The sequence below is a fragment of the Panicum virgatum genome, chromosome 2N (assembly GCF_016808335.1).
Source record: "Panicum virgatum strain AP13 chromosome 2N, P.virgatum_v5, whole genome shotgun sequence".
NCBI classification, from domain to species: Eukaryota; Viridiplantae; Streptophyta; class Magnoliopsida; order Poales; family Poaceae; genus Panicum; species Panicum virgatum.
Genome location: NC_053146.1, coordinates 63,579,739 through 63,607,669, shown reverse-complemented (window position 1 = coordinate 63,607,669; position 27,931 = coordinate 63,579,739). Strand labels below are relative to the sequence as shown.

Below are 27,931 nucleotides of genomic sequence, written 5' to 3'. Positions count from 1 at the left end.
ATGCAAAAAAAATTTGTAAATAGACTTCATTTAGTACTCTATGCATGTGTCAAAATATTCAATGTGATATTTTTTGTGTTTACCAGGCTTATGGGTCGGAATTAGAAAACTAAACACAACCAAAAAATGAGTTCGCGATGGACCCCTCCTAGGAGGGCCCCAGCCCCGCAGGCCAGACAGGTCGCTGTCCGCACCCCGCTGCCCCCCGGATCCCACCACCCGGTTTCGTGCCGCGGTTGCTCTGCTCACACCCGCCCACGCCACGCTTGCTTGGCTTCGCCTCCTGCAAACTCTCGGCGCGAGCCCAGGCCTGGTAATTTCGCGCACGTAGTAGGGGTAGAAGGGGCAATTTAGGTGCTACATTAATTAAGTCAACAGGAGTCGTGGCCTCCCACCCCACCCTGCCCCCGCTACGGGACGGGCCACTTTCCCCAAACTGCCCTTCCCACCATCCCCTCCAAAACCACCACCTCTCTCTCCTCTCTCACCTGTCTGTCTCTCTCGTCCTCCTCACTCAGACCTGACCTCTCCGCACCCCCGCGCAATGGCTGATTCGCCAAACCCTAGCTCCGGGGACCTCCCCGCCGGCTCCGGGGGCTCGCCGGAGAAGCCGGTCCTCGCGGATCGGCGCGTGGCGGCGCTCGCCGGTGCGGGCGCGGGCGCGAGGTACAAGGCCATGTCCCCCGCGCGGCTGCCGATCTCGCGGGAGCCCTGCCTCACCATCCCCGCCGGGTTCAGCCCCGGCGCTCTCCTCGATTCCCCCGTCCTCCTCAACAACTTCAAGGTAATTACCGCACAGCCCTGTACCTAGCACCCACGCCACTCGCTGTTACAGCGGGATCTACGAATTCCGCGGCCTCCATGTCACGCCGAGGTTGATTCGGGCCGGGAAAAGAGGGATTCCGATGCGCATTAGCTTTACGCACTAGTTTATGAGGCATTTGCGCCGGTGGGATTGGCTCGTGGCGCCGGAATATCGCGCTTTTGCCTCGCGCTTTCGCATTTCCGGTGGTGCTATGCGGCTTCTGGAGCTGCCTTTCCCGCGGGGTTCCTGGGGATATGGTTGTTTTTGCTGGGTTCCTCCTTTTGGGGCGCCCCTGCGCCGTCTATTTGGTGCGGGGTGATGGGGAGAGCTGTTGCTTGTGCGTCTGCGGGAATTATTCTGTCTGGCACACACTTGGTGGCTCGGAGAACAAATCATCACTTGGCATTTCTCTTGTGGGGGCTTTAAAGGGCCTTATTTAAGGAAATGTCTCCTCTCCCTCGGGTGGTATGGTACTGGTCTCGACTGCTAAGGGATGGTACACCTCCATAAAGAAAGCATCAAGCTGTTGGAGGAAGGAAAGAGTGAATTTTGCAGGCTTCGATAATGGCTGACCATTATGTTGCTATGGTTTCTTGATATTTGTTTAAGTGCTGTTTCTGGTTTTTCATTCTTCCTGCTGACAACTCAGAGCCTCAAACAGCCTTCTTTGGTGAGGATGGGATGATTGAATACAGCTTCATAATCTGTATGCTTTGTTCTAGTTTCTTGTCACTGTTGATGTTCTTATCTGTGTTTCCTGTTCCAATCATTAGATGCTTCGCAAACATATTTGACTGGTGTTTGTAGTAAAAGAAGAATTGATGAAGTTAGCATTCATTTCACTGGTGGTTCTAACAAACCTGGAAAGGCTTAAATATTATATTAATCTTAAGATTAATACTTAGAACGAGTTCCCGTGCAATCTGTATCTGTTGGTGGTGTTGTACACTGTCTGCTCATCAACAATTGGTTGTTGGTAAAGTTTATCCTGGTCCACAAATAATCGACAAGCATTTTCTATTTAGGTTGAACCCTCTCCAACTACTGGTACTCTGAGCATGGCTGCGATCATCAACAAGAGCACCCATCTGGACATACTGCCTTCACCCCGGGACAGATCAGCTGGCAGTGGCCATGAAGATGAGGATTCTCGGGATTTTGAATTCAAGCCTCATCTCAGTTGTCAGCCAGCGGTATGTAACCATTATTGGAAAATTCTTTAGCAGCATAGAACTTAATGCTTTTCAAAGCATGGAACTTAAGAACTTAAGGATTTTGTTTATATGTGAGCTAACAGCAAAAGGAGTGTAAGCATGTTTTTTTTGTATGATATCACTAAAATATACTGTATAGATCATCTTGGAGCTCTGCAGAAGGAAGTTATTGTTCTTAACTTCTCATGTACTTAACTCCACTTCCTTGTAGCAGCAGGATGCTTGCGAATTGTTTGATCCATAGTAGTATTCAGAGACATGGCTATTCGCTTCACCGTTCTGCATTTTAGGTAGCAGCACTATATTGCAATCTGGTTCATGAAATTAATTTGTTTTTAGGTTCTTGTATTAAAAATAAACACCCCACTTTTCTAGTTTCTACTGTGTTCTAGCCCTCATGTGCATGTTTATTTTACTAGATTTGCGCCTACCAATTTACCAGAGTGATAATTTGTTTGCTTTCAAAAAAAAAAAAAAACTCGAGACCTCCCCGAAGGCATTGTAATTAAGGTAGAAGAAAACCTCTGCATGTGCACTCATAAATTCACTCCAACTAGAATTCGAACCTGGGTCTGGTGGTGCTACTCGGGTGCTCTAGCCGCTAGGCTAGGCCCTTTCACATCATTTGTTAGCTTTCTTTAATAGCTGCATGATTATCAACAAGCTAGTCTGATAATGTAACCCGATTGCTGACATATTGATAGTTCTCAACCTATGTATGCACATGTTGCATAAATGTGTATCTGAAAATACCTTTTACCCCTGCTGTTGTTTTTTTGGAAGGTAGGGAGTGAATTCTTGCTTCAAATGAATTAAAACTCTTGATGTTAGATCTGATTAACTCAGTTTTATTGGGTCTATTGCTGTAGTGTGTATTAACGTGGACTTGCTAGAAATGGAAGACTAGGTAACATTGCTCATGAAGTCATGATCATGTTTTGGGATATTTGCCTTGGGGCTTGCCACTAACATGTGACCTGCAAAGGGGGCCAGGCATCTTCCATTTAGATCCAAGTATTATTTTTTAAACGGACCACAAATGCGCAAACCTGAGGTGTATCCCAGGATTTCAACTTTCGAGGCTGAATGAGTACATGATTTGCTACATTTTCTATTTGACTGCATAAAAATCTGCTACCCTGGAAAATGGGACTATGGGAGTGATTAATAAACATATCTTATAATATGATAGTACAGTTTGAGGAGAAAGTTGCCAGTATGCTTACACCTTTATAACAAGTCTGAAATCAGAGTATTAAGAGAAACCCAGAAATTTTGTAGGAAGGATCCAAGATTCAAGTAGTGTGCATGTTTCCTTACAAAAATTCAACGGCATTCCTACATTGCAGGACTGAAAGGATTGTCATTCTTGAGCTCTGTGGATTTAGGATGTTATTGCGAAATAGGGAATTCATATTTCAACATCAAAGGAAGTCAATATTCTTTTATTGTTCCTGAGTTACTCCACCTAATTAGTCACTATCTCATGTGCAGAAGTTTCTTGTATAACTGATATCGTTTTATGAAAAACTTGAGTACAATTTATTGTGATATACTTACATGGGGCTTCTATCTTTCTTATTCTTGTTGAGTTGCGCTGTAAATAGTTTTTTTGTTACATAACATTTCTAATGCTTACATGCAGGGTCCTGCTGTCAATGATCCAAATCATCATGACACTTCTATGCAAAATCATACCTCATCATCGAGCAATTTAATGACTGAAAATAAATCTCTCTACTCACAGGAGTCGATTCATCAGACAGCAAATATTTCAAGTGTTCCAAATCAACCTGTTGCAATAGTTGGTCCTTCTGACAACATGCCTGCTGATGTTGGTACATCAGAGATGAACCAGATGAATAGCTCTGAGAATGCTGCCCAGGAGACACAAACTGAAAATATAGCTGAAAAATCAGCTGAGGATGGTTATAACTGGCGTAAATATGGACAGAAGCATGTCAAGGGAAGTGAAAACCCTAGAAGTTATTACAAGTGCACACATCCTAATTGTGAAGTTAAAAAACTCTTAGAGCGCTCGCTTGATGGTCAGATTACTGAAGTTGTTTATAAAGGGATCCATAATCATCCTAAGCCCCAACCTAATAGGAGGTTATCTGCTGGTGCGGTTCCTTCAAGCCAGGGTGAAGAAAGATATGATGGTGCAGCACCTGTTGAAGGTGAGTATTCTATTATTTTTCCTCAATTAATTGAAATTCCCGTGCTTTGCAATATCACCTTGTGCATGACTGCATGCGCATATCTAGTTTGCAATTTGAAGTATATCAACTTACATCTCTGTTTCTATTGCTTTTAGTCAAATTCTTTGGAAGGAATGATGTGAACATGCAAGAATCATTTGACACTAGGTTTTCTAATGGTACCTGATACCTGTTCTGTTTGCTGTGTCTGAGAGTTTTCGGTTAATATGCAGACAAGCCTTCAAATATTTATCCCAACCTCTGTAATCAAGTACATTCAGCTGGCATGATTGAACCTGTTCCGGGTCCAGCTAGTGATGATGATGGTGACGGCGGAGGTGGAAGACCCTACCCCGGGGATGATGCTAACGAGGATGATGATTTGGATTCAAAACGCAGGTAAAACATGGTTTGGACTCAGTACACCCTAAAAGGCTCCTGTTAATTGCTAATGCAGTACTCCACTACTATATGCTAGGAAAATGGAGTCCGCTGGCATCGATGCTGCTTTGATGGGTAAACCAAATCGTGAGCCCCGTGTTGTTGTACAAACTGTTAGTGAAGTTGATATCTTGGATGATGGATATCGCTGGCGCAAGTATGGGCAGAAAGTAGTGAAAGGAAACCCCAATCCACGGTCGGTACTCATTTTAATCATTAATTTTACCCTGTTATGTCTTCCTCTTTTTTGTTTGTCTGGAATTCTAAGAGAATTTGAATCATTGTCTCTGGTTACATTATTTAGACTTTAGATCAGAAACTAGGAAATGTTTGTAATAGGCATCTCTTACTGTAATTAATTGTTTTTGTACCCATTGACTTCCGGTCGTTAATAAAATTTATGATTACTATGCTGCGTACTTGTACTCTCTAGAAACTTCAATCCAGCATGGAAGACTCCAGAAACAGAAGTAATGGCCAAGAAACAATAAAGTTTTCTACCTGACATTTATGCGTTCAAAGGTTGAATGAACAAATTAGGAGGCACATCTGGTAAAGGTGTATGGTGTAAAGATGCAAAAACCTTTACAAATGCCTATCTCAAATATACATAAGGAGGCCTTATTAAGGTAGTGTCGATGTACGTATATGTCCTAGCCTGCTGTGCAAAGCTACATTTCATGTAGAAACAAGGAAGTGTCTTTTACTCTGTATGTCTGGAACATAAATCAAGGCTTGTTTGGTTGGGACTTGTCTATTAACTCTTTTCCAAAGAGTTGTCTTTGGTTCAAAGCCCTTCATTCAGTTTAACAATGGCTGGACAATTGGGTGTCTAAGCAGGCATGTAGCACTTAATTTGATGTTTGTGTTTGATGCCTACAGCAGCCAAACTTTGATGGCCCTGATAAGGTTGGCATGCTGTTAGTTTTCTGCACTTTTTTTTTAAAGAACGGGATGACATATTAGGCAGTGCATTTATATCTGATATCTTTAACTTCTGTTCTTGATTGCAGGAGTTACTATAAGTGCACACATACAGGATGTCCGGTCAGGAAGCATGTTGAGAGAGCATCGCATGACCCAAAGTCAGTGATCACAACATATGAAGGAAAACATAACCATGAAGTCCCAGCTTCCAGGAATGCAAGTCATGAGATGTCTGCAGCTCCCATGAAGCCTGCTGTGCATCCTATTAACAGCAGCATGCCGGGCCTTGGTGGCATGATGAGAGCATGCGATGGCAGGGCCTTCACCAATCAATATTCTCAGGCAGCCGAAAGTGACACCATCAGTCTTGACCTTGGAGTTGGAATCAGCCTGAACCACAGCGACGCAACAAACCAAATGCACCCTTCAGTTCCAGAACCAATGCAGTATCAAATGCAACACATGGCTCCTGTGTATGGGAGCATGGGATTTCCAGGAATGCCAGTGCCAACAGTACCTGGAAATGCAGCTAGCAATGTGTACGGATCCAGAGAGGAAAAAGCAAATGAAGGGTTTACTTTCAAAGCCACACCATTGGACCGTTCAGCTAACTTGTGTTACAGTAGTGCTGGTAACTTAGTGATGGGTCCATGAGTGTCTTAACTGATGGTTATACCTCCATGAATCACATATTACCGTCGTCATGAAATCTCTTCAGGTGATGCTCTACTGTGCATCATCCACACATAATTGAATCGGAGGCGGACCAAGTTTATACCTGAGAGCCGCAGCTATTACACAGGAGGTCTTTTGCTGTTAGGATGTATTCTCTGTATGATGCTGCAGCTCAACATTCGTTGTACAGCAAACCAGTTATGATTAATTAGATTATGATAATTTGGATATGTAAACTTCTTTCTGTACCGGAATATGGGATAGAACCAAAGAGCTATCCTGTGGCAAAAACTCGTTATCTTCTGCATATGAACGATGCCAGTTTGATATTGATATATGGAATGAAATATATCATTTCACAGGCATGTTTTCTTCAGGTAGGCAAAATATGTTGGATTTTTACAAACTGAAACGAATAAATTTTCTGTTGATTTTCAGCCCCACTGGCCAGTAATGAAGATTTCCAAATGATTAGTTGAAAGAGTGGAATGGTAGATGACCTCTCTGACTGAGGTCATATTCATCAGCATGCACAAAGATTTTCAAAGCACAACTGATTAACTTAAAACATATACCCAAACTTGTACTACACCTCATCAACCAGTTCTAGGCTGGTAGTGACTACCATTACAACATTAGGTTATAGGTATTCTACTCCATCCAGTATTGCCATAACTTCCTATACTAGTTTTCAGCCGGACACACCTAAACGATTGTGAGGTACAAGGTCACAATAAACATTCTTCGTCAGGTCTACATTCTCACAACATTAATGCCATGCCGACGAGACCACCAGGGGCCTGTTCTTCCAGCCGAGGTAGAGCACGCCGTCCCTCTCAGCGAGCTTGTAGTCTGGCGAGTAGCTCTGCAGCAGCGTCTTGATGGTGGCATTCACCAGCGCACTGAGTGGGGACGGCCTGAACCCGGCCATCATCAGCCGCGCCTTCCATTTGCCGAACACCTCATGCCGCTCCACCCGCTCCTCCCCCTCGCAGGCCACCAGGTTCACGATCTCCCTCGCCAGGCAGTGCTGCTCCATGTTGATCCGCTCCCGGTCCTCCCTCGGCAGCGCCAGGTCGATGGACTCGAAGATGGCTGTGTAGTAGTCCAGTGTCTCCGCGAACCGCTGTGCGAAGGGGGCCGTGTTGGTGTTGGACTCCTGCTCCACCAGCGTGAGCACCTTGGGCGACAGGCCCTTTACCAGCCTCAGGATCCGGTCCCGGTGGTTCGCCGTGCTCACGGTCTCGTCGGGGATGTGGTGCAGCTCCAGGGTGAAGTTGACAGCAATGGCTTCGCCGGGAATGATGCCGAGATGTCCCTCTTCCACTTCACTGCCGGAGATAGCGACTGCATTGAACTGAAAGGGCACCTTGTAGAGGCCAGCAATGTGTGAAAGTCTCCTTCCAACCAACTCCAGACCACCGCCTCGGGCGTAAGCTGAGACTGAATCATCAATGCCGGTGATCCTCACGAATGGTGGTCCACCAGGCCTGGCTGCCAGGGCCTGAAGGAGAGAGATCCACTGCGCCCCTTGGGCGATTTGGAAATCAATGATATGGATCCTGTCTTCTCCCTTGACAGCCTCTGCGATTGCACCATTTGCTGACATGTAGCCAAACTTGAAGTAGGGGCAGGCCTCATACAGGAAGTGCATGTAGGACAGGAGATCAGAACTCTTGGGCTCTTTGCACTTCAGAGCTTTGTAGATTGAGTTTCCGGAGGAGGCGAGCCTGGCCACCAGACCTTCCACCATGTAGGCCCCCAGCCTTTCAAGTGGCTCACCAGACACTGAGACCATTTTCCTCAGCTCTGGAATCATCAGATCAATTGCGAAACTGTTATTATGTTCCACTGCTCTAGCACAAGCAATCAGCAGCTCCTTCAAGTTGCCTTTGGGCACGCTCATCATGTGCACCCACTTCTCCGGTTCCAAGGAAAGTTGGTTTGCAACAGAGATCTCAAGGCTATCCACTATCTCTGAGTCTGTCCCAAGCATCACAGCCTCAAGATCCTTTAGCTTCTGCTTCAGATCAGTAGGGTCCTCAGTGACGCAGGAAGCGCTCACAGGTGATCCGTTGCCATTGGTGGAGCCGGAGTGGCTATCTTCATGAGATAGAGGGCTGCCACTCCCAGTATGGATACTCTGACTGGAGGGAGAATCATGCCTCGAGCAACCAGAAGCTGCAGAAGAGTCCAGTGTGTACTGCTTGTGGGTCTCATGCTCTTCAGAGCCAGCATCCGGTGAATGAGACTTCATGGTGTAATGATGCTGCGGTACAACATGGGTGTCCGAAGCTGACTGATATGGATCACAGTGGTGCTGAGCGTTGCCAGAATACAGGAATTGCTTCGGAGTCTGCCTTGGGACATTGCCAAAGGGGTGCACCATGTGGGAAGTTGGAGTATCAGCCATCCTAGTTCAGTACAAGAGTCGGATGCACTAAAACTCCGAGTTGTCAAGTGCTTCTGGTATGACAAGCATGTCCAGTTCTGAAGTCAATTCAGAGATTTTTTTGCAGCTTGATTATTGATATGTCTTCTTGTCCTCTAGTACACTCAGATCAAACAAAATCTGCAACAGTAGATTGAGCATGTGAGAACAAAACATAGAGTAATGTGCAAGTAAAGAAAAGGAACTGAAGCTTGACAGTGAAATATGAGAACCAACAACACAGCCTTGTGGCTTACAGAAACAAATTTGGTTTGTAAGTTAATATGATAAGCATTCACAGCAAGTTCCCAACCGTCACGAATCAAGAATTTATTCATCAAAAGGCAAACCTGAGAAAATTCTACTCCAGTTTAGTAGTAGTTATTTAACAGCATATCTAGTCACTAAAAAAGTGAGACAGCGCATCTGTAGTACAGTATCAGATCAGGGTCACTTCTAAAAATTTCAGATTGCAAAACGACCACATATATGAAAGGAAAACGTCAACTAGTGATATTTGTAGAAGATTTTTTTCAGATCACTTCACTGTCTAAAGTATTCCCGCAAAAAGGCGCATCTCCATTAACGGTAGCATACTAGCATACAGCTGTTTACCTGTTTTCATTCAGGCTGATTCTGAAATCCAAGAAACGGCATACAACTAGTCAGAAAATGCTAATTCTGAAAGCAGGGTGCATATCAAATAGGAATCCCCATCTAGATTTGCCTCAAAACCGAACCTGATGAAGAACTACAGTAGCGCTATAAATCCCCCGAACACTACCGACCCTGACTATTGCTACCTACAAAAACTCAGAAATAGGACGCGGTAGGATGGCGTAACGCTGACCGAAGAAAGGCTAAGGTTCTGCGTCACGGTGAGCCGATGCACACCGTACAAGCTTCGAACCAAATGTTAGTCAGCACAAGTGAGGCTGCAGCTGGGTCATAAAGTATCCCCCTCGCCCCACAGAACTTCCTCCGGCAAACCAACCCCCGCACAGGGAGTTTGACCCGCGCGTTGAACTTGAACCACTCCCAGCACAAGATTTTTAGTCCCCTTATTTAAAATTCAGACAACTGGTTGGTCAAAAGCTTCTAGTAGATCTGCCCTCGTTTCGGTCATGGACCAAGAGATCCGCGTACTAACCACCACTCGCGCGCTTCGTGCTCGTCCTGAGGCCTAATCGATCGACGCGGTCTCCAAAAATAGAAACAAAAAAAAAATCCCCACAACTTCACAAGCAAGGCCATGTGTCTCCTAGGTATGTGGATTGTTGTAGCCTTGTAGGCAATCCTGTTCTTGCAAGATACACAGAAAAAAATGATCGTTTTTCAGAGGAAAATAAAATAATTATCTAAAAAGAAAAAAAATCATTCAGTTCAGAGCAACTTCTTTCTCCTACTGCAGCTCCCACGTCTTCCGGTGTCACAGCACAACGAACTGAGCGCATAGATCGATTGATGGAACCCAGTGTCACAGGCGAAGATCAACAAACCGAGCTGAGCAACAGGAGCTAGAAGCGCGCAAAGACAGCAGCTTCCCATCCCATCCATCCATTTCAAGCTCCTAGCACACACTGACACACGCGAACCCGAGGTACGAGCTAGTACGCAACATGGCAGGCAGGGCGAGGCGAGAAGCAAGCGCGTACCTCTCCCGTCGGCCGGCGCGCGCCGAGGCCCCAGATCCTTGTAGCTGAAGCCGTACTCGGAGAGCGGGCGGCGAGGTAGCCGAGCCCAGCCGGTTGCGCGGACGGGGGAAGAACAGGGCAGTAACACCGGGAAGGGGCGAGGTAGCTGGTCTGGCCGGGGAGGCAGGGAGACGAGGAGCAGCGGCGGGGATGGTGGTGGGCGCGCAGGCAGATGGTGGGGGCCCGGGGGGGGGAGTGGGATGTTTCCGCCGACGGGAGTGGCAAGGGCAGGCAGGGTGAATTCTCGGGGTGCGCCGAATATTTCTACCCGCGGCGCCCGTGGCTGCCCGTGCGCGTCGTCCGCGGTTTCCCGGCGCCAGGCGTGCCGCGCGGGCGCGGGCCCCGCCGCGCGCCTGTGTTCAAACCGCGGGTGCAGGGTGACACGGCACACCACCAGCACTGGCTGCGCCAGGCACCCCGCACCCGCACCGCTGCCCATTGCCCGATGCCGCCGAGCACCGGCTCTCGAGTCTCGACTCGCACTCGCTGTAGGCGTCGCTGGGGATCGCTGTCGCGGTCGATGGGGATCCGATTCTTGACGAGCAGTAGGCCAGTAGCCGAGTTTCGCTGCGGACAGGAGATTCATCAGAGATAACACTGGAGATTTGGGTGGAGGGAAGGGGAGGCTACAGTGTCGAGAAATTAGCTTCAGCTTGCTCTGTGATGGCCACAACTTTGCTGCTCATAATTGTGATTGGTGAGATGACGACGATATTAATCGTCCTGCCGGCGACGGTTTCCTGCACGGGGAATCACGTGCGCCAAACTGTAGCCCTCCCTGGATGAGGGGTAGGTTGGGGCGTTTTTTTCTTAAAGCGCGACACTTACAGTTTATGTGATCCTGTTTGCAATTAACTTCCTTCAAACACAAGCTGTTAGTCGATCATATTGAATACGGCAGGTGATGACCAAATTAAAGGAGCAAAATACTACATGGGATATTATTTTCTATTTTTCTGCCTTTCTGCACTACTGCAAGCGAAAAGTTCCCTCCAAAAAGATGCAGAAAAAAAGGTGAAATGATGTATTGCACATGTAAATATTCTTGCCTTTGCGTATGTCGGTACTGGAATACGGATTAAAACCGAGTGCAAGCTCATGGTTTTGAGTAGTATACTGCACAAAGCACGCAGCTTTTGATTACTCCCTCCATTCAGTTTTGATAGATATATTTCCATATGACACAATGACCAAGGGCACCACAAGTGTGTTTATCAATCTAATAAATGTCACAGACTTTTTTGTTGGTCCTCCAATATTTTAACTAGGAACTCCTTGTAACTAGTGCTATTTATTGCCAATACTCATGCTAATAGTAAATATAGCTATCATTTTTGAACATTTAAGTTTTTGAAATATAGCTATCAAAAGTGAATAGAGGGAGTAATTTGCAGCGGAGCTCTCCTTCACGCAGAGGCAGGGCATCTCCACACTGATTTACAGGAGGAATACACCAATCCCTAAGCTTTTCCAGCGCATCACCCGCTAGATTTTTCCCGTGTACACACAATTAAAAAGGCGCCGACGTCCTAATCATGCCGTAATCTTCAGCATCATCTCCTCCTTTCTAGCGGCATGATTTTTCTTATCTGTCTCAGGCTCTCAATGCAATGTTTATCCCCCACCAATCCACCATCTCCTTTTCCTTTTGACTGTGCTTCTGCACTCATCAGCGATCCTTTCTGTACGTCTCCTTTTTAGCCCCTGATTAGATCTGTAAAGCCAAAATACAAAATTTTTATAAATCATTTGCATGGTGTACTAAATGTAGTCGAAAAATAAATCGCATTACATAAATAGACTGTAAATCGCGAGACGAATCTAATGAGCCTAACCACGACGTGATCAGACACTAAATTGCTACAGTAATGCTACAGTAAATATGCTCTCATAATTGATTAATTAGGCTCGTTAGATTCGTCTCGTAATTTACAGACAAGATTTGTAATTAATTTTGTGATTAGTCTACAATTAATACTTCAAATGTTCAAGATTCTTTTTCAAAAATCTAAAATGCAAAGTGATCTAAAAAAAGGCCTTACTCCTCGATCCCATGGTGGTGGGTCCCTCGGCACACCCTAGTCATTGCGGCACCGGTAGATTCTAGTATAATTAATAATTACTAGTCTGTCAAAGCACGAGCTAATTAGAATTTATAAAAATAAGACCAATAATTATAATTGTCCATCTCACGCTTTTTCATCTATAAAATATTATAACACATACTCTAAAATATATATTTTCATTATTTAGTTATAATAGATTGGTGTTCCATATGTATTCAATATATGTTTAGTTGAACTATTTGTTTGTGAATTGGTATTCTTATCTCTTCCATCATACATGAATATATGGTGACATATATCGTGGGTAGTATTTTTTATATAAATAATAATATAAATAATATATTAATAATGATAAAAATAGTAATTTTAAAATTTTATATTGGTGCACTTTAATATATTATTGTAATTATATAATTTAGATTCAGATTTATGAGTAATTGAACTTATAATAACAATGATATAATTAGATAATTTATATGCAAATTTAGAGGGGTATTTGTATTATTTATAATGGCATAGGTGGGTAATTTACACAAAGATTAAGGAGTTAATTTAAAGTTTTTTATAATGACAGAGGTGGGTAATTTACATACATGTTTAGGGGGTTACTTTAATATATTTTCATAATGACAGAGGTGAGTAATTTATTAGGAAAGATAACCGATCCGATAGTTATTATAATTAGAGTTGTTGGATTGATGGTTGGATGTTTCTGATTTTTGTGAGAATTTATAGAATTTCTCTATTTTTCCAGAGTGACCGCCTAAAATCCTAGGTGGCTTCATGTGAGGGCTCCAAAGGAGCCTCCAATTAGTAATGGTAAAATTACGAAGGGAAAGAAATAATAAGGGCTGTGCAATTGGATTGTTATGAGAGATATCGACATGAGTATTCGCTTTGGCTCAAGTCCAGGTCGCCATAATTTGGGATGATCTGGGTCTGGGACGATTCATGCTTGGACCTGGGAGAGCAGCGCCTTTTCTCGCACGCGACTGTGCAGTACAGGGGAGCAACATGGATGTCACTATCAGGTCGCCAATCATGTAGTGCAGCACAAAAAGGAAACATGTTTCGTACGTACAAAGACAAGTTTATGAGTATGCCACTATTGTCGTAGACTTTGTTGTCACCAAGTATTTGTATTCATAATTGTCGGTACCCAGGACTGGGTACCCTTCTTGCTGTGTCTAGTCATGAGTCTAGTACTTATCCTTAACTACGCCCTGACGGCCGAGCAGTCGGACTCCTATGGTCCGGAGCCCTACTCTCCCGGCAAACGGCCCCGGACCCACTCCCCGCTTGGGGAGGGTCCGGTGACACCACATGTCCCGGAGGAGGTAGCCCTCAGCCAAAACAGTCAGCTGGGGGCCCTGGACCTCCCGGATCCCCATATACTATCCGGACCCCTCAGCAGGGAGGAACCGACACCCCGCCTGGGGCTGGTCCGGAGCCGTCACGTGTCCGTAGGTGCGGGCACGCACGCGGGGCCATGTGGCTTCCACTTGAAGACTCGCCTACCTACCACATTCAATGTGGTAGGCGGAAGTGCGCTCTGCCACAGCAGAGCCCGAGGCAGTTTTTGCCAGGTTGCACTGTTGGTCGCGTGTTACCAAGGCGCACAGTACCGTCATTGGCGCCGCCCACGACGCGTATGTCAGTCTACTATGCCAGTTGGACACGGCGGCTTGGCTTCGCCCATTATGACATCTACACGGTAACCTCGACAGACTACGCCGCAAGCTACATTGCCCCAACGGGCGCCTCGCCGATGGGACCAATAAAGACTCCCCTCGGTCAGGGAGTCTACAGGGCAATAAAGCGTACCCGAGAAGAGATTCCCAACCGCTGTAGCTCCATTGAAGCTTTCTGCGCAGTATATTATACATCCACGTTAGACCCACCTATTGGGGTCTGAACTCCAGTGTACGTGTCCTCTTAGTCTATAAAAGGGAGACGCTCGCTAGAGGAAGAAAAGGCCCCGGCTGGGCAGAGGATAGACTCATTCATACTAAGAGCAATACATCTCACAGTGGATGTAGGGTATTACGCTTCGGCGGCCCGAACCACTCTAAACCCGAGTGTTCTAGCGTTCTTGCCCCCAAGCAGATCGGCCTAATCGCTTAGCACTTTCCCGAGTACCTCCTCCTCTGGGATTAGGCGGGTGCGTTCCGTCACCCGGCTGTGGGTACCCTAAAAAGCCCACGACAATAATAATATGCTTTTTTCCCTTTGGAAAACGGTTGCATATTGATCCTCTCGTCGATTATATTTCCGGTCTCAGCAAGCACAACTATGGATGTAAATGAGTAATACTAATATTTTCTACATGAGCTGATTAATTATGGTGGCATGTCATTCTAGATCCATTTACTTGAAATTATGCTTTGACATGCCACCCGAACTCATTCCATCAAGTTTTCGTGACAATCAAGTGACTCCAAATGACCAGGCCTTCTTATGTTTCTAAACCCTAACCACAGCCATTCCTTGTCACCGGGCACCATGACACCATGTATGATGGATGTGCCCAGACAAATCCCTTCCCCTTCAAGCACACCCCTGCGCTGAAAGTAGTGGTGCGAGGCATTTTCCACAAGGTGATGGCGTAAGTCTTTACGTACTGCATACGCAGCGTGGAATTGCAGGCACAGGAAAACGACGACACGACACTCCCATGTATGCCAAGAACAGTCGTCTTAAGAAAATGCCCCCGTCACTCTCGCCGGTCTCCAGGAGCTGAGCTCAGCGAAGCACCGGGGCCAGGCGAAACTGCCGAGCTGCTGAGATGACAGTGGTGACCGGTGATCAGATGTTGGAGGTTTTTTCGGACACTAATTAAAAAACTAATTTCAGGATTCACTTGGAAACCGCGAGACGAATCTTTTGAGACATTCGACAGCAGTGGCGGAGCCAGAAATTTACTGCTGGGTATGCCAAGTATAGGTTATATATAATTTTTTTTTGAAGCAAATACTCAATATAATGGATGATAAGTTATAACGGTGGTAACAAATCTATAATAATAACGAAAGTACAAGTTCTAAATATGAATAATTAAAAAAATATAACAAAACATTGAAGACTACTACAATATAACCCTACGATCCCCTTGTTAGAAAAGATTGATGATATCCCCATCGATCACTTGACCGAAGAATTTTCTGTAACCAAGCAATTGTTCAAATATTCATCACCCATTTTATTTCTCTGTTTGTTCTTCATAAAATTCATAGTACAAAATACTCTTTCAACACAATTGAAAGAATTGGAAAAGAATATCTTCAGTAGTTTACTGAGGAGTGAATGTGGATCTAAGGTCATACTGTCTAGGGTGTAACCTTACCTTGCTTGAAAGTTGAAGCTGCTGAGGGGCCGGTGGTGGTGGAGGACGGATAGTGCTGCGGCACTGCCTGCCTGCCTGCCTCCGCCGACCGTCGGGGCACTGCGCGCCGCTGGCCCGCTGCCTGGCCACCGGTGGCTACCTCCGCTCCTCGCCAGTGGAGTGCTGTTGTGCTGGGGAGGTCGAGAGGACCTTGCCTAGCCGCACAACGGTCAGCAGCACAGGGCAGCAGGTAGCCGGACGCCGCCTCGCCGGACGCTGGAGTGGGGGATATGCGGAGGCGGAGCCAGGCGCCAGGCGGGGAGCCGGCAGGGGAGAACCGAGGACAGGGCGACGGGGCGCACGGCCTGGACCTGCGGTTGGCGACGGGATGAACGGACGGAAGTTTTTCTGGTTCTGGGCTTTTTCCCCTTCGTGGGCTTTCTTTGCTGAATTAGGCCTATGAGGTTATGAGCTATTGTATAAATTTTTGTATATCAGTATATGTATTGGTATTCCATCCCAAATCTTGGGTATGCCTTGGCATACAGGGGCATACCCCTAGCGCCGCCCCTATTCGACAGCATCATTAGCACATGTGGGTTACTATAGCACTTATGTCTAATCATACACTAATTAGGCTCAAAAGATTCGTCTCGTCGCGTACATCCAAACTGTGCAATTAGTTTTATTGTTTAACTATATTTAGTGCTCTATGCATGTGTCCAAAGAGGGAGGCACAAATTTCAAGGTGAATTTTTTTTAACTAAACGGCTCCTTTGGCCTTGATTGGATCACGCTGGAATTTTAGCACCCACATTTCCCAAAAAAAAATCTCACATGCATGGTGTACTAAATGAAGTCCATTTGTAAAATATTTTTAAGGATAGGTGTAACTTTTCGCGACGAATCTAATTACGGTAATTAATCGATGATGCCTTTGTCTCTTTACAGAGCTGCTGGTACTGGTCAACCGTGGACCGGCGGCAAGTGGTTTGACTTTTGACCGCAACCGTAGTTACCGTACCATGATCCGATCACGGAAAAAGGCTGGAGCAACACGACACGACGAGACGATGGCGTCGATGGACTACGGCGACTCTGTTCAGCACTTCGGCTTCACCTTAGTCTACGGCAGGTGTTTGGCCGTGTAACCCAAAGCTCATTGGTTACTCAGTCCAGTGATTGGAACTTGGCCGGACATTAGTGCTACTATTAGTCAGCTTTTGTGCTAATGTAAGCTGTGGAATTGAATTGAGAAGATCGGCGTTAGTCGCCTCACCTGCTCTGCTCTGATCTCGGCTGACTTTTTCCGTGCCTTTTTGTATGGAGTATATGTTAAACTACGGGGGTAGGATCGTACGGGTTCTTTTCCGGATTCTCCTATCTTCGTGTCAACATGCTTGCACGATGGCATGTTGCATTATTCCTTCTGATCTGACATCTGAGTTTTATATGACGCCGCTTATCGGCGACCTTTCGTGCTGACAGATCTTTTTGCCAGCAGCAAGCAAATGAAACGGCGACGGCTCATCATCGGTGGCTATACTGCTTCTCTGACTGGCTCATCATCGCCTCGGGGGTAGCCATACTCAACTCTCTCGATGGACACGGCGACGGCAAACAAGGTAAACTCAACTACCTCTCGTCTCACCCTTTGCCTTTACCATTTTCCAATCCATCTCAAAGAGCCTCTTGCTGTTGTCGAGCCAACCTTGAATGAAGGCTCTGTTAATCCTGCTATATGGCATGGGAAGAATTTGATAATCCTGGTAATGTACTTGTGTTAAATCTGACGAAAATAATATGCTTTCAGAGGTAACACTAATGCAAGAAGATCAATTGCGCTCCAGCAAATAGGTGCGCACTGAGAAAATATAAGCTACAAGATAGCCAGGTTGAGTTTCCGAAAGATCTGGTTGCGGATCTTCCTCAGACGGATGTTGATTGTCAAATTCGTATCAAGATAAGAGCAATTGCTGAAAGGGGACCTGATGTTCCTCCTGCAGCAGCAGAGACCGAATCATGCTCCTGCAGCCCCTGCAGGGCAAGCAAGCTAAGGTACTGCCTAACCACTTGCTCATATTCCAGTAATTATTGCTTACGGCAGAGGCAAGGTATGCTGAGAGAGTCTAAGGCTTGCAACCCAAGAAGGACAATCCAAGGGGGAAAAGAAACATAGAAATAATGTTTTATTACTTGCTATAGTAGCAATGACCATCTAATTAAGACTGTTATCAACACAACATATGCAGGGCAGGTACTATTTGTTTATATTGTATAAAGATACATATGATATGCCAGTTCTAAACCCACAGTAGAATTGAGAAACATGGCAACACTGTGCATATTTTTTTTTCATCACCTATCTTGTCATATATAAATAAACACATGGATGTTCTGTTAGTCTGAATATATTCTAATTTCCAGGGGCATTTACTCAATGGATCATGCTAATTATGTGAAATGGTATGGTTGTCGAAAATTACCTCTTCTCTTGCTGTCTTTACATTCTTAGAATAATAATATATATCTACTTATGCAGGGCATCTAGACTTGGCCGAGCATCACAATAACCTCGCCGAAGTTGCTCATTCGGTGATTATGAATTTTAATTCCTATCTGAAATGTTCTACGTTCCTTTCCTTTGTTTTTTTTAAAAGACTCCTTGCCATTATATATATGCATGTCTTATGACTCAGATGTACAAATATACCTTGTAAGATGCCGTTACCCCATAGCATATGGGGATCCTTCAAATTAAAAAAATATTCAATACAAATGTTGCTCATATTTCAAAATTGTAATATAAACCCTACTTTCTTAGAAAAAATACTGTTTTGTAATGGTTCAATCTGCACCATTTGTTGTCTTTATATTTGGTGCCATTTGTACTATATAGTGAAATGATATGTTTACACAGAATTGCCCGAGAGCAAAACAGTCTCATACAAAGTTATCAGACAACTTTCTGATATACCATGCATTGTTATTTCCTTTGTCACCTCAGAATTAAGTGCTATCAATTAATACATTGACTAATTTCACATGCTACATGAATTGACAGTGGTACACAGTGATAACACAATCAAATCGAGCAACACAAAGAATATTTGATTATGATGAATTCAACGAAACAAATTTGGTGTTATAAATATTTTTTTGTAAATTTGATTAAAATCACCAGAAATCTATTTGGATCACAAGGGAACTCACCGGTGGGCGCGGCAAAGCCGCGCATGTGTTTCTAGTAGATTCACGAATATGGACATACCATTTAATAAGTAGAATATACCATCGGTACCTATAGTTGTAAGGATGTGTCATTTACGTCTGTCAAATTTAAAAGTGTATTTCTGAATTCATCTTACTATTATTAACTAGGCGTATAGCCCGCACATTTGCGCGGCTAGTATTGAAAGTTCAAAAATTTGCATGTCGGTGTATCCTTACTTAAAAATTATACTATTTTTTACCATATATCACCCTATTCATTATCGTAAATTATATCTTATTGTTGGTTAAAACAATTCAAATATGATTTACCTATAATAAAATTTTGATTTGTTAAGTTTAGTAATATTATGCATATAATTATTCTTGTATTTGTTTTATTTTGATTGATTGTTGTTAGATTTAGTTTTTATAAATAGTATATGTTTGTAACTGATACATAGCTAAATGATATTTTATATTTATTTTTTTATAATGGCATTGGTGGGTGATTTTTAATTAGGCACAGGGGTATTTTAGACTAATTTTTATTATAATGGCAGTGGTGGGTAATTTTTATTTTTCTATTTTTCTCCGATTAACGTGGGAATTTCTAGGCCTTGAGAGCGAACGTAGAGGCTCTGTTTGTTGGCTAAATAATAAGATAATATATATAAAACTAGGCGTATAGCCCGCGCATTTGCGCGGCTAGCATTGAAAGTTCAAATATTTGCATGTCGGTGTATCCTTACTTAAAAATTATACTATTTTTACCATATATCACCCTGTTCATTATCGTAAATTATATCTTATTGTTGGTTAAAACAATTCAAATATGATCTACCTATAATAAAATTTGATTTGTTAAGTTTATTAATATTATGCATATAATTATTCTTATATTCATTTTATTTTGATTGATTGTTGTTAGCTTTAGTTTTTATAAATAGTATATGTTTGTAACTGATACATAGCTAAATGATATTTATATTTATTTTTTTTTATAATGGCATTGGTGGGTGATTTTTAATTAGGCACAGGGATATTTTAGACTAATTTTTATTATAATGGCAGTTGTGGGTAATTTTTATTTTTCTATTTTTTCGATTAAAGTGGGAATTTTTAGGCCTTGAGAGCGAACGTGGAGGCTCCGTTTGTTGGCCAAATAATAAGATAATAGATTGGAGACTCCTTTGAAGTCTCCACACGAAGCGACCTAGGATCCTAGGTGTACACTTTAAAAAAATAGAAAAATCCTATAAATTCTCACAAAAATCAGAAACATCTAACCATCAATCTAACAACTCTAATTATAATAGCCATTGGATCTGTTATCTTTTCTTATAAATTACCCACCTCTACCATTATAAAAATAGACAAAGTAACCCCCTAAACATGTATCTAAATTACCCACCTATGCCATTATAAAAAAATCTAAAGTAACCCTTTAATCTTCGTGTAAATTACCCACCTATACCATTATAATACAAATAATCCCCTAAATTTACATATAAATAATCCAATTATATTATTATTAGAAGTTAATTACTCCTAAATCAGAATTTAAATTATATAATTATAATAAAATATTAAAGTACCAATATAGAAATCTAAATTATAATTTCTATCATTACTAATATTATTGCTTATATAAAAGTACTACCCACGACGTGTCACCATGTATTTATGTATGATGGAAGAGATAAGACTACCAATTCACAAATAAATAGTTCAACTAAATATATATATCGAATACACATAGAGGTGGGATGCAAAATGAAATATATTGTAAATAATAATAAATATATATTTTACACGATGTGTCACCATGTATTTATGTATGATTGAAGAGATAAGACTACCAATTCACAAACAAATAGTTCAACTAAATATATATATCGTCGAATACATGTGGAGGTGGGATGCAAAATGAAATCTATTGTAACTAAATAATGATAAATATATGTTTTAGAGTATGTGTTGGAATATTTAATTTATGAAAAAGAGCGTGAGATACATAATTATAAGAGTAAAATGCACTGGGGGTCCTTAAACTAGTTGACATGTTCTGTTTAGGTCCATGAACTTCGAAAATGCATTTATAGGTCCACAATCTATTCAAGTGTGTCACTTGAGGTCCAAAACACCTCTGACCAGTGTTGACCGCCTACGTGGACCGCCACGTCCGATCCAACGTGGCTGCTGGCCGCCACGCGTGCCTCGCCGGCTCCCGCGCGTGCAGTCCTGCTGCATCGCTCGCCGCTCCGCCCTCCCCACTCTCTCTCTTTCTCTCTCTCCCCGTTCTCCCCTGCACCGCGCCTCCGCCTCCCATTTCTAGCCGGCGCCGCCCCCTCTCTCCCCCCTGCGCCGCCGGCGAGGCGAGCCGCGGCGGAGGGACCGGAGCCCCGGCGAAGTGAGCCGCGGCGGAGGGGCCGGAGCCCCGGCGAGGCGAGGCTGGCGGCAGAGGGGCCCTCCTGCCCGACGCCCCGGCGACCACGTCCTCCTCTACCTCGCCGGCGCGGAGCTGCGGCGGGCGAGCAAGGCCATGGCGGATCTGCGGGTGGCGGAGGTCGGCCGGCCATGGCAGATCTGCGAGCGGCGGAGCTCGGCCGGCCATGGCGGATCGGCGCACTGTCGGATCCGGCTCCCCCTCTCCGGCCGGCTTGCTTCGGCGGCGGCGGGCCGACGCGCGGCAGGTCGGAGCGGCGGAGCGGGCCAGGACGGTCGGCCGCGGCGGGGCAACGTCGCAGGCGGCGGCGGGGAGCTCCCTGGGTTCCGGTCCGCAGTAGAGGCTCCTTCTAGGCGGCCCTCGCGCAGCGTGCCCTGCGGCTCCGCACGACGCGGCAGAGAAGAGCGGCCCCTGAGCGGCGTGGATGGCGGGCCTTGACGCGGCATCCTCGTGGATCTGCAGCTGTGGCTGCGGCGGCAGCGCGCAGCTGCGGCACTGGCGAGTAGGGCGGCTGCCCCTCCTCCCTCCCCTGCATGTGGCGCGGACTGCATGCGCGCGGCGGCGCGGCCCTCCTCCTCCTCGCGGGCGCCCCTGGATGTCGCCGCCGCCCGCTGCCTTCTCACCGCCGGCTTCCCCTGCTCCCTCCATCGCCGAGCTGCGTCGCCCTGTCCCCTGCATCCCCCGCTGGCGAGGCTGGGCGGCCGTGGCGAGGCAAGGCAGAGCGGCCGCGGCGGACGTGCTTCCCTCCCCTGCTTCTCCTCCCCTGTGGCGGCGGAGCGTGGCGGGGCGGCGGCGGAGCGCGGCGAGCGAGCCGAGCATGGGCGCGGGGCACGGAGGCCGACGCGGGGCAGAGGAGGGAGGAGGAGGGAGGGAGCAAAGGAGGGGCGGTGGCACGGGAAGGACGCCAGAGGAGGGGATGGGGAGGAAGAGAGAGAGGCGGTCCACGTTGGATCTGAGTCCATCTTGGATCCGAGTTGGCCGTCCACGTAGACGGTCAAAGGCGGTCGGAGGCGTTTTGGACCTCAAGTGACTCACTTAAATAGATCCTGGACCTAAAAATGCATTTTCAAAGTTCATGGACCTGAACAGAACGGCTCAACTAGTTTAAGAACCCACAGTGCATTTTACTCTAATTATAATTATTGATATTATTTTTATATTAGTTTTAATGAGCCCGTGCGGGAGCACGGGTTGATAGGCTAGTAATCTTGTAAAAGATGTGTCATGTAGATCCATTAACTTCGGAAATGCATTGAGCCCAAAAAACTTCAAAAGTGCATTTCTAAGTCCATAAACATTTTAAATTGTTCATCTCAGATCCAAAACATATTGACTGTACATCTCCCGTCTCACTTATTTTTTTCTTCTCAATATCTCTTCAATACAACCCTGAACGGGTTGTCCCATCCATACATGCTGCTCTCTAACTCGCCCACCACGTCCACCAGATGATCTGACATGGTGCGCCTAAGGGCAGGTACGGCGAAACGCCCAACACGTCAGCTGCCCGACCGAGCTGGAGGAGAGAGAGCGCGTAGCTTGTCGCCGCTTCCGTCGCCGAGCTCATCCACTGTTCACCTAATGTTCATCCACTGTTCCTCTGTTCACCCACTGTTCACCCGCGCATAAAACAGTGAAAGCGCCAAGCCGCTTGTCGCTCTTATTGACCATGCTCTAACGCCATCATTGACATGGGCCCAGTTGCCATAGCCAGAGGCACCCAGAGGGGCGGCCTAGCAAGTGGTGGGATTGACAAAGCAATCCGGGCCAAGAGGAAGAGGAATGACTGAGTGAGATGGCATGGTAGAGAAAAACAAATAGAGGCAATACGTCAATTCTCATCATAGTCCACGTTGGCAGTCTTAGAAACATATAGTCACTGTACCATATTAGCATTGCATGCATACGTGGATATGTTTAGCCCTGCAGTGAATAATTTGAAAAGTTGTAACCTAGAAATATACTTTCAAAGTTGACGAATCTAATTGACACACCCTTACAAATTTGTAGATCCAGAAATACATTTTCAGACTTGACGGATCTAAGTGACATATCCTTACAAATTTAGGGACCATCGATGCATTTTACTTAAACAGGTATATAAATGATTTGTTAAAGATATAAGGAAAATGGTATCGTTTTTTCTTCATGAAAGTAGGTAGCGCCTCGGCGGGTACACTGATGTGTAAAAACTTAAGAGGAGTTGTCATTTTCCAATTCATGTGTTTTCCATTTCCTCTAGGATCCGCTGCATCGTCTTCCTCTGTCATCGCAATCCACACTCACCCTGGGCGCTAACCAGAGCACCGCTAAACAATGGAGCGCTAGCCCAAATCCTCTTCACGCTTTTCTAATCCATCCCTGATCGGTCTTCCACTCTCGTGAACTTCTTTTTCCTATCTCCTCCCGACTCCAATCTCTTTGCTCGCCTCATGAAGTAGCTGTACCCAAATCGTTCCTCTCTAGAAAGACATCATACCAAACTTTGAGCAAGAATGGATCGACAGGGATCGATAAAGTCCCATTCGAAATCCAGACGAGGCGCAAGTACTCATGCCGCCTTGAGGTACAGGGCGTAAGCGGTGCCCAAAAGCCGCCAGGGCTTCTGCTGCCAGAGCTCCAACTGATGCTCCTGAGTCCTGTCACTAGTACATGATGGTCGACACCATCTCTTGACAGCTCCTTCTTTAACGTAGATTTGTCTCCTAACAGCTTCAAGTTGTATGGTCTCTAGTACTAAAGCTATGCATGATTTCGTTTGACTCATTATTGAAACATTATTGTTAGTTAATTTACAGGTTAGCATTACGATTTGCTAGTGAAATGTTCTTTATACACTAATTGGAAAGCTATACATTAAGATACATTTATATCTGAATGAATGTTTATTGCACTTTAATTTCTATAAAAAACCCTCATAGAAAACCATACTCCTATGACGAGACACCTACGAAGAGGTGGGGTCGAGGATGGCTTCTGTTTCGTCCACCATGGATGGATGCTGTCGTGACTCGTGACTCGTGAGTCACCGGTGCCCCACGCCCCCACGCGCGCCATGTGGTCGCAGGATCGCATCCATCTACGCGGTTTTGGGGCTCGGCTCCGCTTGTTCGCTAGCGCCTCCCCGGGAGATCCCCATCCGGCGCCGGCGCCGGGCGCTGGCAGCACGCCGCCGCCGGGCGGTTCACACGTGCGCCTGCCGTGTGACGTGCCGGCCGACCGCGGGCGTGCCACGGCCACGCCACGGCCCCGCGCTCGCGATGCACGCCGGCCGACTGCGCCGCGTCGCGAGTCGCGCGACACGATGCCACCTGCCGCGGCGCGACCCAGGATCCATCTGGTGGCGTGGTCGCGAACACTCGCGCCGTGGCGCACGCAGTTTTTGTTTGTGTGGGGGGAAACCGGCAGCCGCCGCGCGCGCGGTGCTCGTGCGTGCTCAGCTTTTGGGGTGCCCAGGGGCCTAGCTGGCGGAGCCGCGGGCGGCGCTGCTTCTCACACATGCCGATCCACACGGTCTCACACAGTCACGCGCCGTCGTTATCTTTTTTGACAGTCATGCGCCGTCGTTATCGCAGCCAAAGCAAAAGGCAGCACAGCTGCAGGAGTTTGCTAGGACCATCGGAGCACTTTCGGACCTCAAGCGGCCCTAAGCCCAAATGGGTGAGTGCATCATCAAGGCCTGGTCCATTATCTTGCTGGGCTCCGTGCTGAAAAAGCCTGTCACACACATAACAGGCCGGCCGGATTCGCGTTTAGCAGTTAGCACCTTAGGCCCTAAAAACACCTCGACGTGTGGGGATGTCTCCAGTGCTCCCAGCCCACGAGGTGCTCCCATGCTCCCATTAAAAAAATACAAAGAAAAAGTTATTGGTAAATTCAACAAAAAATATGTGTGGATACATGATTACAGGTTCTACATTGTTGCAAAATTCCAAGTCCAACGAACTTTTGTGTAAAGAGTAACAAAAAAGAAAAAATCAGCATGTTGTTAGCGGGCACGATAAACAGTAAAAACGGACCCGTTTACATGCTGATTTTGTCTTGTTCCTTGCTCCGTGCACAAATATTCATTGGATCTGAAATTTTGCAACAATGTAGAGAATTGAATCATCTATCCACATATATTTTTGGTTGAATTTACCGTGCACTTTTCCTCTGCATTTTTTTGTGGGAGCATGGGAGTACCTATGGGTGCGGGAGCACCGGAGACGTTCTCCGCGACGTGTAGTGCGCGCGCTCTCTCTCTCACACACACTCCGAATTCCACACGTGTAGGCTGTAACCATTAAAATTTTTTGAGGGAATTTTTTAGAAAAATAACCATTAAAATGTCCCGGGCATCTACTACAATTAGAAAAAAGAAGCAGGGATCCCCCGACATTAGAGAGTGGGTGGATAGAACTACATTTGGAGGTCAGAGGCAAGGTGTCAACAACAGCACTATAAAGAGGGTGTGAGGATTATGGTTGCTAGTTTGAATGTCATGGCCTCATGGGCTTAAGCCGTCTAGGTACATTTTGAAACTTGCACAAGCAGAGGTAGAACAAATTTAGAGAAATAAGATAAGATAAACTGACATTCTATTGAAACTATGCTACCATGGTTTGAATCTTAGTTTCAGCAAATATTTTCTTCTGTTATCACTTTTGCGTGGTTCCCATTTCTGTTTCTCCATTTTTCGAGAACTTAGCAATCACTTTCCATAACTTGCGCGTCTATTTCTCCGTTTTCATATTGTAAGACAACCGCAGTCACTTTTCCATTTCTGTTTCCGTTTCTTTGTTGCTTGCATTTCAAGACAACCATTACATTTCTCATGATTTTTCCGTTCCCCATGTTGTAAGAAATACACTATAACTTCTCGTGGTTTCTGCTTCGGTTTCTTCACTTCCAATAATTCAAGGAAAAAGCTACCATTTACTTGGTTTCCACTTCCCTTGCTCCCTTTCGCATATTTTGATACAATTATATCATTTCTTATACCGCTTCCCGTAGTTTAAGGAAACTGTTATCATTTTCTATGGTTTTCCACCTTATGTTTCCTATTTTTCATATTTTAAGAAATCCATTATCGCTTTCCATGACTTTCGATTTTGTTTCTTATATTTTAAGAACCTTGTCATCACTTTCTTGATTTTTCACTCTCATTTATCCCTTTACCATATTTTTAAGAAAATATTTATGATTCCCATGGTCTCTGATTTTGTTTCTATGTTTCACCTCTAAATTAGCGAATGTATAAATTTCTACGGCAACTTTGAAACTAAAAAACTATCTCACATCGTGAAAAGGATATCCAAATTAGTGACTATCCTCCAGCAAATCACTACACCTTAGGTGATTTCTCCGTATACTGAATTTGATCCCATATTTTCATGTTTGTTTTTGGGAGAAGAAAATAATAATATCCAACCACTTTTTTTTGTTCTCTTAACAACGTCATATCTCTAATAAGTGTAAGATATCTGATCTCGAGCCAAAACTATCACAGGTCGCTAACAGCTTCTGACTTCTGAGGCGTGACAACATATAGCCTGTTCAGCTGAGGAAAACCGACTGAGCTGGAATAACCAGCCAACACCAGCTCCCGTCATCCCAGCCGGTTGGTTGCAGGCCAGTCAGCCAGCCGAACAGTACCATAAAACCCTGTCTCGGAAGAGTTTGGGAAAGCCTTGCGCAGTTGCGCCTTGCCACCTCCCCGCTTCCAACCTCGGGCAAATAGCCACCCGCGGGCACGAATTTCCGCGGCGGGGCTTGCCTGCGCGGCATACGGAATTTTGTGTTCGCGCCCGCACCCTGCAGCCCCTTCTTCCGCCATTCCTGTCCTTTCTACCCCCTTCCGCGGCGCTTCGCGCGATGGTGTCGCGTGGTGCAGTGCGTCCCCAAGGAAGTCGATTGAGGTCTGTGTGCGATTACAAATAATTGCCTTTTTGTTCGATCTCGATTGTGCTTGTGGTGTTCTTGCGGGGCCCTTGGAGAAGTCGGAAGGACCGAAGGTGTTAGATTCTGGATACGGATTATCAGAAACTCGGAAAGAACAAACATTTCTTGGCCTTGTGTCCGTTCGATTTTGGGGGGTTTGGTGTCGGTTAGAGTTGCTAATACTGCTACTGAAGGGCAAATCTGCTATTTTCTTTAATTTTGGAATTAGGAAATAGGAAGCCTGAAATGGGGACAAATCCTAGTGTTCTTTTGTTGGTGGAAGCAGGGATGATGCAAGCTTTTCTTTTCACGTGGCTGCCAGGGTTTACTTCTTGCAACTGTTTTGAGGATGTCTTTTTTTTTGTTGAAGCGGCCGGACGCCTTTTTTAGGAACTAAGAATATCCTGCATTTGCTTCGCTAAATCATGCCTTGCACTGAATTCAAGCAATCTTGTTCTCTGTGGTGTAGGGAGCAAGAGATGAACATAGACGAATGTGTCAGGTCGTTGCGGAATAGGATCCGGCGACTTCATCCATTTAACGCAGACGGGATTGTTTCCTACATGATCTCGAG

General features: G+C 45.4%; 2 protein-coding genes and 1 long non-coding RNA gene across 5 annotated transcripts; 2 read left to right on the top strand and 1 right to left on the bottom strand.

The window, feature by feature from the left end:
* Positions 1–491: 491 nt before the first annotated feature.
* LOC120661799 (WRKY transcription factor SUSIBA2-like) lies at positions 492–6,628 on the top strand. 3 transcript variants are annotated; one of them, XM_039940751.1, is made up of 6 exons: positions 492–784; positions 1,831–1,998; positions 3,665–4,199; positions 4,454–4,619; positions 4,699–4,857; positions 5,675–6,628. In XM_039940751.1, exons 1-6 carry the CDS (start codon positions 545–547, stop codon positions 6,240–6,242), a joined length of 1,836 nt encoding a protein of 611 aa, XP_039796685.1. In that variant the 5' UTR covers positions 492–544; the 3' UTR covers positions 6,243–6,628. The 3 variants fall into 3 exon arrangements, with proteins under 3 accessions (XP_039796685.1, XP_039796686.1, XP_039796687.1); XM_039940752.1 differs by lacking the exon at positions 492–784 and adding an exon at positions 1,263–1,475 and having other exon boundaries at positions 5,675–6,242; XM_039940753.1 differs by lacking the exon at positions 492–784 and adding an exon at positions 1,494–1,511 and having other exon boundaries at positions 5,675–6,242.
* Positions 6,629–6,752: 124 nt separating this feature from the next.
* On the bottom strand, positions 6,753–10,639 carry LOC120661800 (chitin-inducible gibberellin-responsive protein 2-like). Its single transcript, XM_039940755.1, has 2 exons — positions 10,350–10,639; positions 6,753–8,835 (listed from the first exon to the last, which is right to left on the bottom strand). The coding sequence occupies exon 2, from the start codon at positions 8,674–8,676 to the stop codon at positions 7,033–7,035; it is 1,644 nt and encodes a 547-aa protein (XP_039796689.1). The 5' UTR covers positions 8,677–8,835; positions 10,350–10,639; the 3' UTR covers positions 6,753–7,032.
* A 6,629-nt stretch (positions 10,640–17,268) lies between these two features.
* LOC120661798 lies at positions 17,269–18,627 on the top strand. Its single transcript, XR_005670046.1, has 4 exons — positions 17,269–17,401; positions 17,590–17,834; positions 18,204–18,242; positions 18,319–18,627. It is a non-coding gene; the product is annotated as an uncharacterized LOC120661798 (long non-coding RNA).
* Positions 18,628–27,931: the final 9,304 nt, after the last annotated feature.